Here is a 21,211-nt window from a genome sequence, read left to right on the forward strand (position 1 = left end):
TTATGGATATAAGGTGAAGATAACTTTTATATGTTGCAAATTTCTTTGTGTTACGATTATATGGTCTTAAACAAAATAACAGAAAGAAGCGATAGCATGAAGTCTTCTAAAATTCAGCAAACAATTTATTTCCGTAGAATACAAAAGTGAAAATTCTAAAGAAGTTTACAGTTTTGTGAATTAAATCCCAAATAATTATAAATGATGTGTCAAATGTCCAATAATATAAAATATTCCAAATAAATTATAATAATCTTGAATATGCTGATGTACCAACAGTCTTTAACATGTTGATGTACCAACGGTCTTGAATGTATCAAAGTGATACAATCCAGAATGTCTTTGAATGAATTCACAATAATCCCAAAGTAGTGTTTTAATCCAAAAAGTCAATGAGCACCTTGTATTTCCAATCAATAATTTAAATAAATGATTCCTCTAAAATTATATCTGAACATAATTAAAAACTCTGATCATAGATTCCCAAAGACTGATATGAAACTGGAATTAACAATTGTTTACATAACCTTTTTATATAAAAACTTTTTATATAAAAATTGTCATCTGACCTATGACACAACATAATTTTCATTTATTCGTAAACAAGATCAGGTATTGAACTTAAATTTAGGTAACCATCTTGTTTATCACTTATAACCATGAGAAAATTCCGGTAGACATTCCATGACAATAGTCAGGTAGAATAAATTCTACCCTCAAACGCGGACAAATGTAAATATAAATTTAATATACATAACATTTTAATATATATATATATATATATATATATATATATATATATATATATATATATATATATATATATATATATATATATATATATATATATATATACCACCATGTCGACCAATTCTACGCGTCGGGTAATTCATACTTTAATTCAGAAAAGTGATATTCAGAAAGTGTACAAAAAACAAAAAATATTCCACATTTCGACTCGAAGCGCATATGAAAATATGATTTCTAAATGTCAACACGAAGATCCACTCTATGACCTTTTTAAACATGTAACCCAGAAAATCCTATTTACTATGTATTTTTTAGAATCATACCAATAAATACATTATATAAAAGATGGAAATGTATACCTAAAGAAATTCCGCACCTTAATCCAAGTTTCCAATTTTGCCAGAAGTTGTCCCACACGCACAATATCGTCTGCTACTCAACGTGTGAACTTGCCGCTAGAACGACATTCTCAAGAAATTCCGTGGCGTGTAGTCTGTTTCTAAATTTTTAGTAATTCTTCCCCATAAACAAAACTTTGTAAACACATTACATCCTAGTCATTGTTGTTTCTCTTGCACATAATAGCTTTTTTTATTTATAAAACGTTGAACTTTACTAACTTTTTTTAGAAGATCGGATTAGTTTGCTTAATATATCTTGCCATTTAATGGTAATGTTACGTTAAATTTTGTAAAAGTAACTATAAACCTGACCTAATTACTCGACTGAACTGCTGACAGAAACAATCCAAAGTAATGTATTTCATTTCTATAGACCAATGGATAAACATTACATCTTTTCAAAGTTGTGCGCAGAATAGACCGACATATCGCGAGTCATGAAATCCCATGTGTCAAAATTAATATTATTTTGAACAGAATATTTTGGTAACAACTGCCTCTTTATATATATATATATATATATATATATATATATATATATATATATATATATATATATATATATATATATATATATATATATATATATATATATATATATATATATATATATATATATATTCCGTTTTGTTGTGCTTCTGATCACAATATCAATCAACGTTCTTAGAAGGCGATTTCTTAAAGAATAAAAACAATAAATATTAGTATATATTATGAGATTCATTATGTAGAGACTAAGCAGAAAAGATCCCAGAATCCCTCCTAACGTCAGGTTTGGAAAGGACGTTTTCTCGAAAGATTCTTTGCCAAAATTTGGTATTTTACATATACCGGTTCTGATAAATATATCTGCTTACATCTATACTGATACTTAGATTTTATTGTCTTTGTTTGCCTTTCTGTGAACAAAATTGCTATTTTAAAAAAAAATTCATTTCAAACATTTGATATCACATTTTTAAAATATTTTTTTTTAAAACCGGGGTTTTCACTCTGAGAGTATAGTTCAACATTTCGTACCAGAGCATTCCACTGGGATATAATGAATGCTTAAAAAGGCTGATTTACGTCAACAAAAGTATTCCTAAATTCTGCTTTACATAACACATGATTCCGCATGCAAAATACCCGGAATCACTTTATATTTAAAAATTCAACTTTTTACAAAGATTGTACTGTGGAGTGAAATATATAGGACCGTTAAGGGTTCCGTTAGCTTTGACAATTGTGTTTTTGACATCACTTTGTCAAATATTATTTTCCTTTTACAAATGTATCAAATGTCCCATGTTTTGATGATAAATATTCTTTCTCCAAAACATTATATTCAGGGAGACGATTTCGTAAATTTTCCGACTTTACATCATTTTTTTATACTGAAAACCATCTACAAATTTCATGCCACTCAAGGGTTATGTAAGACTTGGATTAGACATGACATGATATGCATTCAATGGAAGATTTTATATCCACATAATGAAGGATTCCGATATGTAAACATTTTAATATCAACAGATTTACCCAGTTAATTTGTGACACAGTGCCGTCCAAAACAAGCCATTTACTATGGCTCCTTCTCCCCGATGACCTTTGCCTTTTGCCCCGTATATTACGCCAAGAAAAATGTGCAAACCCTATTATGACATATATCAAAATTTGAAGTCATTATCGTGTTATTTAATGTTAGTTGCTGTGCTGTAAAATGTGCCATTTCCACGTCTAAAGCGGCAAATTAGACTGGTGAACGGGAGTTGGGGTGAATGGGTAGTATTACACAAGTGTTTTGATGAGACATTTGCCAACTATATTCATGTTTCGCTTCGAATTGTCACAAAATTGTCTTAAATAAGAAAAACATATGAAAAATTGCAACCCAAGCAGTAAAAGAAGTAATTATTTGTTAGAGGTCTTAGGGTCTCAAGGTTATACTCAATGCCTAAAATTTCACTTCCTTACTAGTAGGACTTAGGTCCAATCTATGTAGTAAAAACTGCCAAGTACTGTGGCTTGTTCATATTTTACGATCCAAAATAAAAAATTCTCTATAAGTCTAGCTGTTGACATTATCGTATTTTAAAGAAGCAATTATTGAGTAACCGTTTAAGTTCAGCTTGTGAACTAGCAAATGCTTAAAAAGCAGCAGAAATTCAGCATTTAGCATTTATGCCTCTCCATTTCTAAGAAAAGAATTTCGCCACATCTACACCTCTAGATATAAGTATCTCAATATACTTTTCTCTTTATCAGTGTTAAGAAAATATAACCATCTAAACTTTATAATTTCACCTAGAATTTTTATGTACATCTGTTTTTGAAACCGGACACTCTATCACATCATTGTTTCACTTTCGAATCCAGTGGCAATCGTTCTGGATTTCATACCCATATTATTACAAACTGACTAAATAAAACTGATTCCCACCCCATAGGTATTCCTGGATTCGACTATGAATAACGCGATCCCACTGGTCAAATGTCGGGGTTCAGTTTTATTTAGATATTTAAAATAATGAAACTATAGAGTGGAACATGTAATCCAGAAATGTAGCACAGAACCTTGTCTTTCCATGGTGTTCTGCTCTGTCTAGAACCAAAACAGTTTACGCAATAACCTTAGCGGTACATTTCTCTATTCTTCTTGATAATGGATAATATAAGAATTTTCGCGAAATAGTGTAGTAGAAACAGCAGATGCATATTTTCTAACAAGTTGTCTACCATTTATTTAACCACACTCTTCATTTACATGTTTAAATAATTTCGTCATAGAAGCATATCACATGTACATACGCAACTAGGAATTTTGAAAGTCCTAACATTAAATATTAACATTTTTGCATGGTCAAGCAACGTTTAATTTTCTAAAGGAAGCTTGCGGTTCATCATCTTTTGGTTTCTTTATCAAGTCCACTCCATATGGTCCGTTATATAGATCTCGAAGAAAAGCTAAATTCTTTGGCTCCAGAAGTTCGTTTTGTATAAAGTTTTCTGAAATTATAGAAAAATCAGGTCCCATTTACATTATTAGTGACAGTGGTTGAATTTGATATGCTAATTTAGACAAACTTCTACTACAAACCACATCGATAAATAAACACGTTGCAACATCAAAGTAGGTTTAAACGACTACAACAATCCATTTGAATATTTCAATACAATACGAAGAAAAGAACCTGGACAACAAATAAATTATTTAACCAAAAATGGCGTCAAAATGCATTCTAGTATAATAGCTATATATAAAAAATGTCGACATCTATTCCATAAAAATACACTGACCAACGATATCTTTAACAGATCCTGCAGAAGGTCCCTTGTAATCATCTGGTAGATATTCATCTGGCAGCACAGACATATCGATTTGTTCGTATACACTGACCATACTCTGTCCATGTATCTTAATCTGAAAAGAAAATTCATAATTTTGCATTATATAATGTATTATTACACATTCTAAATTTTGCATTATATAATGCATTATCACACATTCTAAATTTTGCATTATATAATGTATTATCACACATTCTAAATTTTGCATTATATAATGTATTATTACACATTCTAAATTTTGCATTATATAATGTATTATCACACATTCTAAATTTTGCATTATATAATGTATTATTACACATTCTAAATTTTGCATTATATAATGTATTATCACAAATTCTAAATTTTGCATTATATAATGTATTATCACAAATTCTAAATTTTGCATTATATAATGTATTATTACAAATTCTAAATTTTGCATTATATAATGTATTATCACAAAAGTGTTTTCACTTGAGATCATAACTAAACAAGCAGATTTTTTTTATTTGTAACATTTCGAAATTAAAAATAACAGTTTGTATTTTCAGTGAAATGTTTCATCACATTTGTTGACTGCATATGGGAGCTTTGTTAAACATACACGCGTTAAATAATTCAATAGCGGTCTTCTGCATGAAATTGTGTGTGTGTGTGTGTGTGTGTGTGTGTGTGTGTGCGCACACACACACACGAGAGATCGAGATCCTTGTACCCGGTTGCTGATTTTCTCTGACATAAACTGACGGATCATACCAAAGACCGCCTCAAAGACAACGCCGGTGTTGTAGTAATTGATTTGTTTGATTCTTGCTGGGTAGGCTTTCTGAAATGAAAAAAGATGACAGATGGTCTTCTAATTTGCCAATAATGCTCAAAATAACAAACATTTTCTCGCCGAAAACAGCGACACTATTTTTTGTTTTGTTGGAAAATTAAACATGTATTGCGAACTATGTCAATTTCAAATATTATAGTGGCCCGTGTAGTAACGCACAAAAAATGTTGATGTGTTGATTAAAATTACAATAATGGAAAAGATATTCAATATCTACCCTGGACCAATATAACATTTAAAAAAGTCCCTTTTTTGTAGTTAATTATTTGATATCTTGTACGAGTCTGACACAGAAATGCACACCACTCTCCTTTGTGTGAGAGTGCAGTGTTTTCCGACAAACACAAAAACGAGACTTGGATTGGGTTTTGGGGGTGGGCCGAAGATTCACCTCTTTAGTTCCCTTCCCATTTCCCTGAGCAATCCCAGGTGGTTTCAAGACCTCTCAGTTGACATCAGAAGAAAAATATTTAAAAAGATTTTTTTTTCAAAACTTATTTCCAGAACATTCTAGTCGAACTGTACCTGCACCATATCTCTTCCAGGCCGACTTTCAAGGAACTCCAAGAGCTGCGTAATAGTCTTTTTAACCTAGACTTACTTGTACTAAATCCATTTGTTTTCATGAACTTTCCAGACCCAAACTTACTTGTACTAAATCCATGTTTTTTCATGAGCTTTCCAATCCCAGACTTACTTGCACTAAATCCATTTGTTTTCATGAGCTTTCCAGACCCAGACTTACTAGCAATAAATCCATTTGCATTTTTTTGAGCTTTCCAGTCCCAGACTTACTTGCACTAAATCCATTTGTTTTCTTGAGTTTTCAAGTCCCATCCAAGACTGCAGCTTAATGGTTGAGCCGGTAAAGTCCATGAAGAACACGAATCCATTCACCTGTACATTCTCATCACGAAGCATTGTGTCGAAAACTGGTAGGGCTGCACGCATTAATTGGTCATAACTGTAGGATTTCCCGCTTGTATCAATCTGTCCTAGAAAATTAATTAAAATATTTTTGGGGATCATTGAAATGCAAGGAACATATAAAGTATATGCCGAAATAATACTAATGCTACTACTACTACTACTACTACTAAATGAGGAAGTAAGAGATCTAATTTTAAAATTTATTTTGAAGGTGACAATCTAAAATTGGGAAAAAGGCGTAAACGAGGAAACCTGGGGAATAAGTGTACATTTGCAGAGGTGGATATTTGATACCTTTTACAGCCGAAATGTTATCGAATCTGACCAATTTGAGTTGCTATTTTATTAATTTATAGATGAAAGGTTGAATGATTTATACGTAGAGGATATGAGCAAAATACAAATTAGGAAATATAATAATGTTACAGAATAAATAAATAAATAAATAAATAAATAAATATATATATATATATATATATATATATATATATATATATATATATATATATATATATATATATATATATATATATATATATATATATATATATATATATATATATATATATATATATATATATATATATATATAATGAATGAATGACTTTACTATTCTTGTTTGTTTGGTATGCAGGGTATGGACACTTCATATATTAATTTAAACATGATTACAGAAAACACCGCTTGTAACAACATCATATGTAAATCCTATCAAAGTAACAACATCATTATGGTAAAATAATTCGTTATTTATTTAATTGAATATACAATCAGAGTAGTTAATCTCACCAAGTCTTGTCATCACCACTTTTCTTCCATTTTTGTCTCGACCTGGGAGAGGAACGTATGACAAACTGTAATTCAGAAAGGAAAGCAAATCTCGTTACAATACTTCGACATTTCCGTAAGCCTAATACACAGTGAGAGGCGATTTGTTTTTTCAACAAAAATAAAGCTTAACGCGAGCATTACAATTACAACACTTGTGGATGGCAGAGAGTCGTTCTCACGGCTAACAGTATTGTAGTCCTCCTGTACATTTACCCGTAAAGGATTTTCAGTCTCTTTGATTCCAAATGCGTTTTTGTATGGGAGAGAATGACTGGCTGATTGACAGACAGAAAGACAGACATGCTGACAAACAGATAGAAATGCAAGCAAACAATAACACCAACGAGTCTCGTAGGATCTTCAGGTTCTGAGGATCGGCTGGATCGATGCCTTTACACCAGTCGGCATATTTGTTTCTTCTGACCCAGTATCGCTCAAGAAGGCCCCTTGCTTCCAGCTGAGTAAATTTCTTTGCCCTCAGGAAATTTAGTAGAAACTTTGAATCTGCAATTATTAAAACAGCTTATTATACATTGATGATGTACTCCTTCTACCCTTTTTTAAAAAAAGCAAAGAATAATGCTTTCATTGATTGCTTTTCTTTTTAACTTTCAAGTTCTGTAACATTTTAATTTTAAAATTCGAATTGCCAGTTACGTACTGTTGCAAATTTTTTATGCCTACAATTAAGGAAAAACAAAATCAGACCTTGCGATTGCAATGCAATTTTTTCTTCTTCTTCAGTTTGCTAGCAAAGGTTTCCATTTCAAAACTATTACAAGAATCGACAATGACTGTGGCTTTAGTTTCAAAAGGAGATAAATATGTCGGCTCAGGATGAAAGGGCAAAATTCAGATAAAGAAAATGAAGTCAGGGCCGGATGGGGGAGTATTAATCCCAAGCCACCCAGGCTAAAACCAAAAATACACACAAACGTACAGTTGTCGTTTGAAAATTGACCCTCGTTTTATTCTTGAGCACGTTTTTTGTATATTATGAACACTTTAAGGAAATAGACACAGACTTTTTCTTTGGTGCCCTTTCGAAGAAATTCAGGGCCTTTTGAAATTTTGAACCCACCCACCCCCCACCCCCCAACACTTGGCCTGGTCCGGGAAAGAAGTGTTTCGATGGGATGGGGTATAGTCCTAAAAATATCGACTTGAATCACAGAGGAAGGCTGCGAGGTAAATTAATTAATGATAATGTGATAAGAAAATGGTCCTTTTAAACCTGATAATTCTTTTCCTTTGCTATTATGCTTCAAAATAGAGATTTAGAGAATATGCGTAATATAGCTCACCAACGCACTTTAGGGTTGTAACTTGCTACTGGTAGGGTAATCTAGAGTGTTATGAAGCGTTTCAACATTTCTCTTGAAGGAGGCATATTTACGTTTACTCCTATGCAACCCATGTTTATTTGGCCATGCACAGAGACTTTATGAAAATGCAACCCCTTCAGAAACCTCACTGTCCAAGACAAACAAACCAAAACACTCTTGTCCAATTTTATTCATATTGTTTACCCTCCACCACTGTTTATAACACGTGTCTGTCGTATAATGCTATTCATAGTTTCGGTGCTTTTTAAAGGCTACGATTGCCAGATATGTAAATATAAAATACACATCAGTGTCTGTGTATGTGTGTGTGGAGCGAAAGAAAAAAAATATCGCGAAATTATTAACCCATAGGTGTCTTCAGCCATGGCTGCTGTTTAATCCAGTCCTTAAAAGTCTGCAAGGCTCCAAGTCTCTCTTCGGGTATCTCGTGCAATTCCTCTCGTGCTTTACAAACACTTGCTTCATCCAGGGTGCATTGATAGTTATCTGCCATCCTGTAAGCAAACGAAACAACAAATATGTCGATTTGCCCGAGACGAGTTGAAAATGTGGCTGTAAAAGTAGAATTATGTATAACTAATGTTTGTACATAGACTATATGGATAATTTTTTAAATTTTAGAAATTTTGTAAAAATCTACCTATCGGCGAGTAGAAAATTTATTTTTCCAGCTGTTCAAAATCAGCGTGATGCGTTGCTCTCGTGTGCAGCGTAGACTCCAGTTTAACAGTGCATCACATGATCTTCGCATTTATGTGCATTTCATACGCGAGCATACACGGTATTGATAGTGCCAATTGTCTCTTTGCAAACTGCCACACTGCAAACATCGTAGCGATATGACTGAACAATTGTTAAAACTACGTTAAAAATCCAGATCTCTCTCTCTCTCTCTCTCTCTCTCTCTCTCTCTGTGCGCCCGGAGCGGTGGCCTAGTGGCTATAGCGTCCGCATCGGATGCGGGAGGTCGCGGGTTCGAACCCTGGCTGAGTTATACCAAAGATATAAAAATGGTATTTGTAGCTGCCTCGATAGGCGCTCAGCATTAAAAGGTTGGTATTAGGACTAGTCGGCCTGGTGTCAGCATAATGTGACTGGGTGGATCATGATGCTACATGTCTTTGGCATGTTGCCCCAGTGCTAGACATCACTAGAAACTGCCACACTGAAGACTAGCGATATGACTGAAAAATTGTTAAAGCTACGTTACATATCTAAAACATAACTCTTCGCAGGGCAGAACTGATGGCAGACTGGCGACTCCCAGGGTTTCATGATCCCTGCTCCCGCTAAAACAAAACGTACACACGCAAACATACAGTTACTTGTCACTTGAAATTTGACCATCGTTTTACTCTTGCATACGTTTATTGGGTATTATGCACACTTTGAGTAAATAGACACATATACTTTTGCTTTGGTGCTATTTGGTGGAATTTCAGGGCCCTTTTGAAAGTTTGGAAAACCTACAACAATTGACCTGAGCGGGCCCTGATTTGAATGTCGTAGCAAAACACAAACATCATATTGTATTGCTGTAGATATGGTGTATCAGCTGGCTTGACATTACAAACGTCTGTAATGTGTTGCTGTTTGGGATATTGTATCCGTTGATTTGACAGGTGCTTCCTTTGATGTTCGGCAGTGTTACGTAGACAAATTTAGTAACTTTTCTCCCGCTGTGCGAAAATACAGAATATGTTGAAATCGATACACATGCCATATATCACAATGATGATACAAATGGTTTGGTTTTCCAACTTTTATGTGCACTATTACACCAAAATTCCTTACTCTTTTTGGGGACATGATGTTGCTTACAGATCAGTTTAGGAGAATGCGATATAAGGAATGTCAAACAGTCATCTAGATTTCTGTCAACGATCACTGTATCAAGTCACTTGATATGTTACACGAATGTTTTTACTCGTATTATCATGATATACGAGGCATTGGTTTCTTTTCAATACATTTTATATCACAGTGATGCGACATTCGACATTAATCAAACCTATGAAAAGTCACCTCACTTAAATCATCCCCGTGCAACAAAGCAACGAATCTAAAAACCTGTGCAGTTTTATCTTTATCAATGTTATTCTCAGTATGTCTATGAGTCGAACGGAATTCTGCATATCTTATATCGATATCTGGGTCATTTGTACTTAGCAGATTTAGACACGCGCATTTAAATTGTAACACGAGAAAAGTCTCCTCCTACGGTAAATGAGGCAGGATATACATGTAAAATATGTAGAGACTAGGACACACACACACACACACACACACACACACACACACACACACACATATATATATATATATATATATATATATATATATATATATATATATATATATATATATATATATATATATATATATATATATATATATATATATATATATATATATATATATATCCTAGTCTCTGCATATTTTTACGTGTATATCCTGCCTAGTTTGAAAAAAATACGTATACTAACAGCTAAGTTATATACATTTATCTCTTTTTGGACTTGAGAATCATACAGAAAAGCGTTGACTTAAAACTTAATCAAGATTTGCAAGCAACTATGGCCAAGCCTACGGGAAGGGGGGGTGTGGTTAACACCATGCAGAATAATTTTAGCTAAAAACTTGACCAAAATTTTGATATGACCTTGGTCTTGCTTTAGGGGAAGAGTCATGTTAAATGTCCACTGCATACAGATGGGTCTACAAAACCAGTGATATATCAAATCCCTGATCGGACGTGTGACTCTGTATAACTGTAAAACAAAACTTTACTTGTATGCTAAAAATAGAATACCTCTGCTACGACTATTGACGCGGAATGAGGACTCACATAGGTCTGACGCAATACTGGACTGAAAACGTACTATTTTATTTTAATATGAAGTAATGCAATTTATTGTATCCCAAAAATACATGGTATAGGACATTTGACAAAGTGTTCACCAGTTGGTGGTCAACTACCTTTTTCTGGTTCCTGCTGTGCCGTATCTTTGCAAACCGGCCCTTTGTTGTTTTTATGGGTTTTTTTGGTTTTGTTTTTTCTTCAGAATAAACCTTTCCAGTATAAAGTTCAAACCAATCTTTTATTTTGAATATTTACGGTACATAAAGCTATTGGCTATTTGCAGCGTTAGTACGAGTTTATGTTAAGTCAACTTGCATGCTTCTGACAAAACAATGCATTTAATCCCTGTCGTTTCACCTAATAGTCACACACAGCGTATTCCAAAACCCCTCCAGTACCTTTTTATAACCGAGCCTCATGTACCCTTTCATAACCGAATCTCATGTACCCTTTTTATAATCGACCCTCATGTACCCTTTTATTATCGAGCCTCATGTACCCTTTTAAGTCTCTTTTCTAAACGGAAGGATTAATTTTCACCCAACCGTTGTAAACCACTTCTTGTGTATCAACTTCGTCAATAGAGCGGTGAATTTAATAGTGTCTACAAGTACACTTACTTTTTTTCCCCCAAGTACAAGCACACTTGTGCCAAACAATATAAAATGATATACTGAGAGTTTCATAGGATTCGTACTCGTGTTAAGGGGGTGGGGCATTTAGATTGTTCCCACTTCAATCGATGTCAGTGAAACGTCTACGTCCAACACACGTGAGTACTAAGACCACATAGAAATTAGTATGATTGACCGAACCTCGCCTTGACCTAGATCTTTGGTAAGTCATTATTTATAAAAGATTTCTCCATATAATAATAATAATAATAATACCTGTCTGTATTATTCTTATTCCTGAAAAAGAACTAATTAAGGCACAACCTACCTGCAAAGAGTTAAGTCCCGTTTATCGATTCGTTGTATATCTCTTCAGTACAGTGTCAGTATATATATTTATATATAACCTATTTGTGTGTGTACGCCACCCGCAGGCTAATGCAAGACTAATGTAAATTGCTCGATACAGACACTAGGTCCCAAAACGGGTGGGTTTACAATTGTAAAACTGCCATTCACCCGCGGAATGCTGAAGATAAAATCATCTACGCGACGAGTCAAGCGTCATTTAGGATTGTACCGGCAGTGGATATATGTTAATTAAGACAACACAATACGATCGAGTGGTCTAAAGCGCTCTCCATTACGGATCACTGCCATCTCACCTCTGTCTGCGTGGGTTCGAGTCTCGGATTCGGCCAACGTAGGTATGCTAGAAAGCTTGCCAGTAGCTTCTCGTGGGTCGGTGGTTCTTCTCAGGGTTTTCCCGGGTTCTTCCTCCACCATTAATACTGGCCGCCATGTATAGCCTATCGTGTGCTGAAAAATGGCGTTAGACCCCACAACAACAACAACAACAACAACACAATACGAAGAACTGAAGACAGGACGCCAGTAAAGTGATGCGTGAAACAAGTTAAAACCAAACGAAATGTATTTTAATTTCACGCTTATAACTGGATACTTTTTTTTAGGGCTGTCATTAGAATGAACCAACAGGAAATTATGTTAAATAGTGTATTGCCCGCTTCGCCTGTGTAGTTCATGACCCAACAACATGGCTCAGCAAGAAACGTAGGTCATTACAACAACAACAACATACGTTTTATGGGTGTTAACAGAAGTGATAGTAAGTATCTAGGAAACAGCTTCCAGGGATGAAGAGTGCCTGTCATACTTTACTATAGCAAATTTAATCGCTTTCAGCCTGATCGGGTCTAGTGTTGGTTGGGTGGGGGTTTCCACAATTCCAAAAGGGCACTGACTTTAGTCGAAAGGGCACCAAAGCAAACGTCTATGTGTCTGTTTGCTCAAAGTGTTGATTAATACCCAATAAACGTGCGCAACAATTAAAAAGATGGTCAAATTTCAAGTGGCAAGTGACTGTCTTTGTGTTGTGTGTGTGTGTGTGTGTGTGTGTGTGTGTGTGTACTTATTTTAGGCTGGAGACCATAGAAACCTTGTATACAAATTCCAATGTATTTTGGCAGATGCTATATAATCCCTGTCTAACTGAAAACGGATATGTATGAAATGAATAAGATCAATCTGTTCGAAGTAAATTAAAGCTAGTTTTCTTTATAGAGCATACATTTTGCTTTAAAAGTGTTGCTTTCTACGTTTCCGCAAATTTCTCCCCCAACCCTTACATGAGCAGGAAGCGGAAAGAGGCATGACGTCATTGAAAAAATATACTTTTTGCTGTATACACTGCTTTCTTACTTTGTGAGAGACAGAAATATTCTCTGCTTTTGTAACACGGTTTTGTGTTGCATCATGGTGCAAAAGACAGTAAAACATTGTCGGCTCACCATTCTGTTTACCGCATTAAGTGCCTGGTACACCATTCTGCTATTATAACATTCTTTGAACGTGAGAAAGACAGTTCAATAAAGACGTATTATTTTACTTCATGAAATAAATCAGCCTGAAAATGTATATAAAAAAAAAGTTAATAAAAAATACGTTTATGCGTCCTATCATAATGAATTTTACCGTAAAGAGCATGACAATTCTATTTCTTCTGCTGACAATGTTTACCTTCGTATACATGTAATTTATAATATGACTAGTACATAAATTAGATGACAACATTACGTTTTGCAATTGATGTACAATTAAACCAGGGACGGTTGATAAGGGGATCAAATTAGACGTACCCCTTCCCCAAAAACCCCACCCCTCAAAAATGTGTGAGGGTGGGTGGTGCGAAACAACGGGAACGTTTCTAAAAGTAAGTTTCTCTGAACAGGTTCTCTAACCCGGATTTGTCGGTAAAACGATTGAGGAGGAGAGGGAAAGGTGACGTGTGTGAACAAAGGTATCTACATTTTATTACAGGGATCTTACACGGCTTGGTGTATGCAGACGTTTGGCGGTCTGCACGAGATAAACGTTTTGGAGGCCGAGAGACAAGGCCGTGTATTTTTACATTCTGTCTTGTGTGCTCTTGCAAATATTCACACACATCAAACCGTGTATCGTCGTTATTCTTTGATAGTCAATTACTGAGTACATACATTATAAACCAACTGCTTATAACACGACTTTTAACAGAACAAAAATGTACTCGTGCAGCACGTGTACTTCCTTTGGTTTCTGTTCGGGTGAAGTCGTTAGATAGCATGTGTCAAACTAATTAAAATCCACCTAATCATGAAGAATGTAATTATTTCATTGTCATTTTCATGCCATTATACTTTTCTTCTCACACTTTGATTTGGCCTGTACGAGATAATCGCTGGACCTGCTGTAGAGAATTTCCTCCATTGTTCTAACTACGGAAGGAGGACCCGAGTGGCCGTGTGGTACAAAGCGTTCACTGTTACGGATTAATGCCATCTCACTTCTCTCTGCGTGGGTTTGAGTCTTGGTTCTCGGTCATTGTGGGTACGTGAGAAAGCTTGCCAGTAGCTTCCCGTGTGTCGGTGGATCTTACCAAAGCTTTCCAGGGTTCTTCTTCACCAGTTATACTGGCCGCCATTTATAGCTTATCTTGTGTTTAAAACAATATTTTCTTCATCCATGCAGCTAAACAGAGAAACACCGGGTTATGAGTTGAAGTATTTCTTGGATCTAATTTAGGTCTTAAAAAATTCTCTATTCCCTCCTCCCCCCAAAAACAGTACACTTGAGTAAAATGTCAAAATGTGGTCAAAATAATATCGTTCATTTTAATAAAACCAGCACATACTTTATCAGCCCTTGGCGTTTGATGCAAAACTTTGTTTGTTTGGGGAGGGAGAGGGAATTAAGTGCAGGAATTTTATCTGAAAGTTTCTAATTTTGCTTTCTGTTTTCTGTTCCACTTGTTAAAGGTACGAGTTAAAATCTTTTTCAGATGTCTGTAGAAATATTGCAAATTTATGTTGATTCAGGTTTGTCATGTCTGCAACCATTTTACTTTAATATCATAAAAATATTTTTGAATCATTAGGCGTAGAATTTAAGGTTTCAGAGAATAGACAGATATGTCAAGATTAATTTATTCAATGGTGTGATATTGCGTTACGTACTTTATAATATGTGACAAAGTCAGTATTTGTATTACAATATTTTTAAAAATTCATTAACAAACAGTTTTCTATTTAAAAATATCCCAGACATAGATAATGCTCTATTGAAATTAATTTTTATGCATAATATTAGCGTTATTACCTGTTATGTGGGAATTGATCAGTACAATTTCAATGTTGTTGCAGCATTCATTTAGGTACGCTCACGCAATACTTGGATAATGTTCCCAGTAAACTGATCCTTCATGGATATTTTTTCTCTCATTTTTTTTATTGTTGTTCTCCTTAACATTTTAGCTCTTGTGAGATAAACTATTCAATTTTGCTGAAATTTGTAGCATATATAAGTAACATGAGTTCAATCAAGATGTAAGATGTGTCTAACAAAATGAAGAATCTAACCACCGTTTTAAAAAGTTTCGGTTTGTACTTTTTGTGTATTTTATCAATTTTACCACTTTACATAAAGTTATGAAACAATTTTTGAAATCTGATAAAAAATTCCCTTTTCGGGTTTGAAAGTGAGCAATCTATGCGAGTTAATTTTGATAATAAAATAAACTTCATAATAGAAATGTTAGCAGGGAATTACATATTACGTGAATTCCATATTTTTATAGTGTTCAAGATTGAATCAGATATATGAGTAATATTGATTTTCATCAGGTCTTGCTTGCACAGTAAGGGAATTTTAATTCCCATAGTAGATATCAGTAAGGGAATTTTAATTCCCAAAATAGGTATCATGGGTGAAGACGACTTTATTGAATCTTCTGTCAAAAATTCTGATTTGATCTCTTCAAAGAGCAAGTTTGAAACATTCCGATTTATCAAAATTGATTTTCGTTCCATCCAGTGTTTCAAATTTATCTAGAAGAGTCAACGTAGGAAACAAAACCCTGCCTAAAGGTTGTAGGAAATGTTCAATGGTGATAAACAATTGAACAAAACTCAGTATAATAAATATTTATATCCGTAATATCATGATGTGTCCTCGCTGCTAATGAGACGATCTGTTGAGATAATACAAATAAAAAAAGATACAAAAGAGAACCTTGAAGTAAACCTTGTTGAATTGGTAAAAATAATAGGACTTCCACCCTTACCTAAGATCACCACAATCGAATATTTTTTTATTTGTTTAAAAAAATCAACTGAAAGAAACAACATTAAAACTGTTCATTATTTAAATAATAAAATGGAATATAGCTTTTATTCTTTCATTTATATATCAATCTTCAACAAATCCATTTCAATCCTAATTTCTTAATTTTGATTTTTTTTTATTATAGCGGATTGAAATGCATTTTTGCAGCTAATTGTTGGCCACAGTTTAGTAGCGAAAAGTATAATATATTTTTAAAATAATGTCTTCATTTTTCTTTGTCATAAGAATTACCCAGCAACTAAATTGCCTCGGAAACGCCTTAGTAAAAGAATGGGAACATCCAAACTTAAAACGTCATAAAAGTATACAGATAATCCATCGAATCGAAAAGCTTTATTATTTTTCATACTTTCTCATTTTTTTATTCATTTATACACTTTCCTGTTTTTCTCTCTATGTAATGGAAGCTTTGTGTGTAAGGCAGCTTCGCTATCAGCAGGAGATACATTTCTGTTTTGGTCTCGTCACTACAATTGTCAAAAGATCTTTGACTTTCAGCAAAGAAATAACCAACTCTAAGATTATAATTGTATTTTTGCTTTGATACTATTTTATGTAATTATACTGGGGACAGATTCTGACGTTTATTTCTCATTTGCTCTAAATGCAATAAATATTGTGCACGTTTTTCGCCATCTTCAAAATTTACTGTACTAGATTCGATAATTGGTGTTTTCGTTTTTTTATAAGAAAATGAAACAGACGAGGCTGTCGGTTAAAAATATTTTCGTAAGTATTCATTGGTAGTTTCATTTAGAAGAAATTTTAAATCACTTATAGCGTTGTTGATATTATAAATAAGTTTCAACACCTGGGTTCGAGTCTCAGGCCAAGCAAATTTGGGTATGTGAGAAAGCTTGCCACTAACGTCTCGTGGGTCAGTGGTTCTTCCTGGTTTTCTTTTTTACTGTGGGTCAGTGGTTCTACTTCCATTAGTGTTATGTATATTTAATTTAATTTAAGTGTTTGATTCTTAGTTTTAAAGTCTTTTTTTTTTAATTTCATTACATGCTATGGTAATGTAATATTGTTTATTGGAATTTGATATTTTCCAGAAATTAGGTTGACCCTCTTCCAGACGTCTGTTTTGCGCAAATTGAATAGTGATGTTTTGAGACATAACGTTTGTTGGGCTTTTAAACACTTCGACGTCAAGATGGTGTTTTTTGTGTTGTGACCAGTTGGAGTTACATTTTAATGTCTCTTCAAATTATTTGGATTCTAAAAGGTTAATTCGTTTCCCTGGAGAATATTTAAGTGCTCACACAGAATTCTTGGACAAATAAATTTATTTAAATTTTATTCGGAATTCAAATACCGGATCATTTTCCGTGGTACAACAAAGAACTGTAAATACATCAGTACAACACTGGCTATAGCATACGTCATCGCCTTCCATTTTGGATTTTTTTGTCGGGACTCGAACTCAAATGCATTAGAACGTTTTGTTACTATGACTTCTAATTTTTTATTCTTGGATTATTCTTGGACTATTCTTAGATTTGATTCTTAAAACCGTAAGTTCTTTTCCTTATTTTTACCTCGTTTTTCAAGGGAAAATAAATTATTTGTTAAATTTTACAAAGCTTGTTGTCTCCTTTTCGTTGTTGCGTTTATTAAGAGACTAAACGCAACAAAAAGAAATCGGGAGTTCCTCCGGAATATATGAATTTTGGCTAAAATATTTCAGAAAACTTTGCTTTTGAAATTTGAATTTCCCTAGTTTTTGAAATCTTTAAAAAATATCCCAAATATTCTTTTACAATTTTGAAAACTTTATTGAAATCAGCAAGCTTTTTCTACAATGTCATCAAAAGTGGAAATCTTTCTTTCAGGTCTAACCCAGGAACGATTAGACCTTTTGAAAAAAGATGAATTAATTCAACTTTCCAGAAAATATGATCTTTCTGAGGCAAAAGCTTCCTTAACGAAGCAAGAAATAAAAGATGTTTTAGCCCAGTATTTGGCAGAAAAGAATGTTTTGGATAAAAGTGCTTTGGATTCGATCAGAAAAAATCTGTATCAGACACTTGTATGAAAGTAAAGGAATTAAAATTAAAATAAAAATGGAATTAGAGCTGAGGAAGCTGTAACTTCAGAAAGATAACGAAGAAAAACAAATGCACTTGCAGTTGCGATTGGAGAAAGAGAAAGAACAAATGAAATTGGAAAAAGAGAAAGAACAAACAAAATTGTTCATGACGTTGAAATTCTAAATTCCATACATGTGAAACAACACCCTACAGGATAAACTCTCTCAAACAGTAATGCTTGAAAAAAGAAATTCAGTATTTGCTGGAGAATGATTTTATAGAGCCCAGTAAAAGTGACTGGAGTTCACCATGTATACTTGTTCCAAAAGCAGATAAAACTTTCCGTATGTACACTGATAATAGGAAGGTGAACAGTGTAACAAAAAAAAAACAGATTCATTTCCATTACCAAGAATCTATGACTGCATTGATAAGATCGGAAATGCCAAGTATGTCACCAAATTTGACCTTCTGAAAGGATTTTGGCAAGTTCCACTGACTGAAAGAGCAAAGGAAATTTTGGCATTTGTGACTCCAGATAGACTTTATCAATATAACGTAATGCCGTTTGGGATGAAAGGTTCGCCACGTACTTTTCAACGTCTCATAAATATGATTACCTCTGGTGTAGATAATTGTGATACTTACATCGATGATGTCATCATCTACAACGACACCGGGAAAGAACATTTAGCAACAATTCGGAAATTCTTTGACAGACTCACCGATGCAAGTTTGACAATTTATTTATCCAAAATTGAGTTCTGCCGTGCTAGTGTAACTTTTCAAGGACATATCGTGGGACATGGACAAGTTAAACCTATAGATGGTAAGGTCAAGGCTATATCTGAATTCCCAGAGCCTATCAGTAAAAAGCAACTGATGCGATTTTTAGGTATGGCTGGATACTATCGGAATTTTTGTTCCAATGTTTCTATAATTGCTGAACCCATAACAAATTTATTTTGCAAGAAAAACAAGTTTCTTTGGACTGAAAAATGTCAGGAGGCTTTTGATAAGTTAAAAGCCATGATTAAAATCACGCCAGTTCTTACAACACCAAATTTCAGCCAATTTTTTAAACTCTCTGTTGATGCAAGAGATGTTGGGGTTGGAGCAGTATTGATTCAAGAAGACGAAAATGGTGTTGATCATCCAGTGTGCTATTTTTCTAAGAAATTAAATAAGCACAAGAGTCGAGAAGGAATGTTTGGCTTTGGTATTGGCATTACAACATTTTGAAGTTTACATTAGTTCAGCTCCTTCTCAGATTATTGTGTTTAGTGACCACAACCCCCTTACTTTCATCGGCAAGATGAAAATTAAAAATCAAAGACTACTAAGGTAGTGTCTGTTGTTACATGAATACAATATTGAAATCAGGCACATCAAGGGAAAAGATAATTTAATAGCAGATGCAGGTTCCCATGTATAGACATGTATTATTTCATTTACACTGTGTATAATTCATAAGAGTTCTTATTTTGTTTTTGAAAACCTCAATTATAATTAATCTATGGTAAAAAGAAAGCTTTATCACATAAATCCTTCTTTTTATTTTTGGGGGAAGTGTTATGTATATTTTATTTAATTTATAATGGATTTGATTTTATTGTTTGTTTGTTAGTTTTATTTATTTTTTATTCCATTCATAGTAATGTAATGCTGTTTACTGGAATTTTACATTTTCCAGAAATTAGGTTGACCCTCATCCAGGCGTCTGTTTTGCGTAGTAGCCTAATTTAATAGTAATGTTTTGAAATATAATTGTTTTTCTGATGTTTTAATATTTTATTTATTCTATTACATGCTACTGTAACGTAATATTGTTTATTGGACTTGACTTTTTTTAAGAAGTACGTTCAGTTCTGTTTGACCTGACTCTTTTAAATTTTCATTGGTAAACACCTAATAATAGAAAAACTGGTAAGAATTATTAAGTTAAGTCAAGGCCACACCTGGATTACGTGATATTTATCATGTAGCAAATTTCCATTTTAGAAGATTGACCCCCATCCGTGAATCTGTTTTGCGTCTTAGCTACACTTACTACTAGCAAAACAGCAAAACAATATGGCATCCTTTTATCACAGCGGGGCATATAAAGTTGTTGAAGCTACTGGAAAAAAAAAACGTAAGCCTATTCTTTAAGTTGTACAATTGAAAACCGTTTCCCTCGAGAATCCTTAACTTAAAGACATATTTTATGGTCCAAGATTTAGTCATTTTCTGTGACATTTTCTCAAGTTGAAGCATACTAAGGAGGAAAACTGTACACAGACATTGGACGCTTGTTTTATTCATTCATAGAACCTGTAACCAGGCCTGACTTTTACCACCAAATCTTAACGTCTGGACTTGAACTGAAGTCTCGGTCTGATTCTGGCTGAAATGTAAGACTGACCATAATCTAATGAATCAAATTTTTCAAATCCAGATTTACCGGGAAGAATTGTTTTGGTGAAACTGGAGCTAGGAATATTGTCAGTACGAGCGCACGCGCATTGAATACTGTATTATGCACATTGTAATTTAGAGTTCGTAACTTCTTTCACGACCTTTATTTTCCAGGAATACGATGTGACAGATTCGTTTAAGCAGCCGCAATTT

The 21,211-nt window shown here is 33.8% G+C and overlaps 1 protein-coding gene across 1 annotated transcript; it reads right to left on the minus strand.

The window, feature by feature from the left end:
- Positions 1–102: 102 nt before the first annotated feature.
- Positions 103–12,669, minus strand: LOC149782942 (alpha-tocopherol transfer protein-like). The gene is made up of 8 exons (XM_089934499.1): positions 12,214–12,669; positions 8,754–8,902; positions 7,407–7,566; positions 7,021–7,085; positions 6,097–6,296; positions 5,179–5,289; positions 4,431–4,554; positions 103–4,139 (listed from the first exon to the last, which is right to left on the minus strand). Exons 2-8 carry the CDS (start codon positions 8,899–8,901, stop codon positions 3,994–3,996), a joined length of 954 nt encoding a protein of 317 aa, XP_089790625.1. The 5' UTR covers position 8,902; positions 12,214–12,669; the 3' UTR covers positions 103–3,993.
- Positions 12,670–21,211: the final 8,542 nt, after the last annotated feature.

The sequence above is a fragment of the Sinohyriopsis cumingii genome, chromosome 15, assembly GCF_028554795.1.
Source record: "Sinohyriopsis cumingii isolate HCF-2022 chromosome 15, ASM2855479v2, whole genome shotgun sequence".
Lineage (NCBI taxonomy): Eukaryota > Metazoa > Mollusca > Bivalvia > Unionida > Unionidae > Sinohyriopsis > Sinohyriopsis cumingii.

What these genes read in the sequence shown, in the direction of transcription:
- LOC149782942 (XM_089934499.1), bottom strand. Translation starts at nt 8,901, where the DNA reads ATGGCAGATAACTATCAATGCACCCTGGATGAAGCAAGTGTTTGTAAA. An exon ending in ATGGCTGAAGACACCTATGG is followed by an intron (nt 7,567 to 8,753) that starts GTTAATAATTTC and finishes TAATAATTGCAG; the next exon opens with ATTCAAAGTTTCTACTAAAT. An exon ending in AACAAATGGATTTAGTGCAA is followed by an intron (nt 5,290 to 6,096) that starts GTAAGTCTGGGA and finishes TTTTCATTTCAG; the next exon opens with AAAGCCTACCCAGCAAGAAT.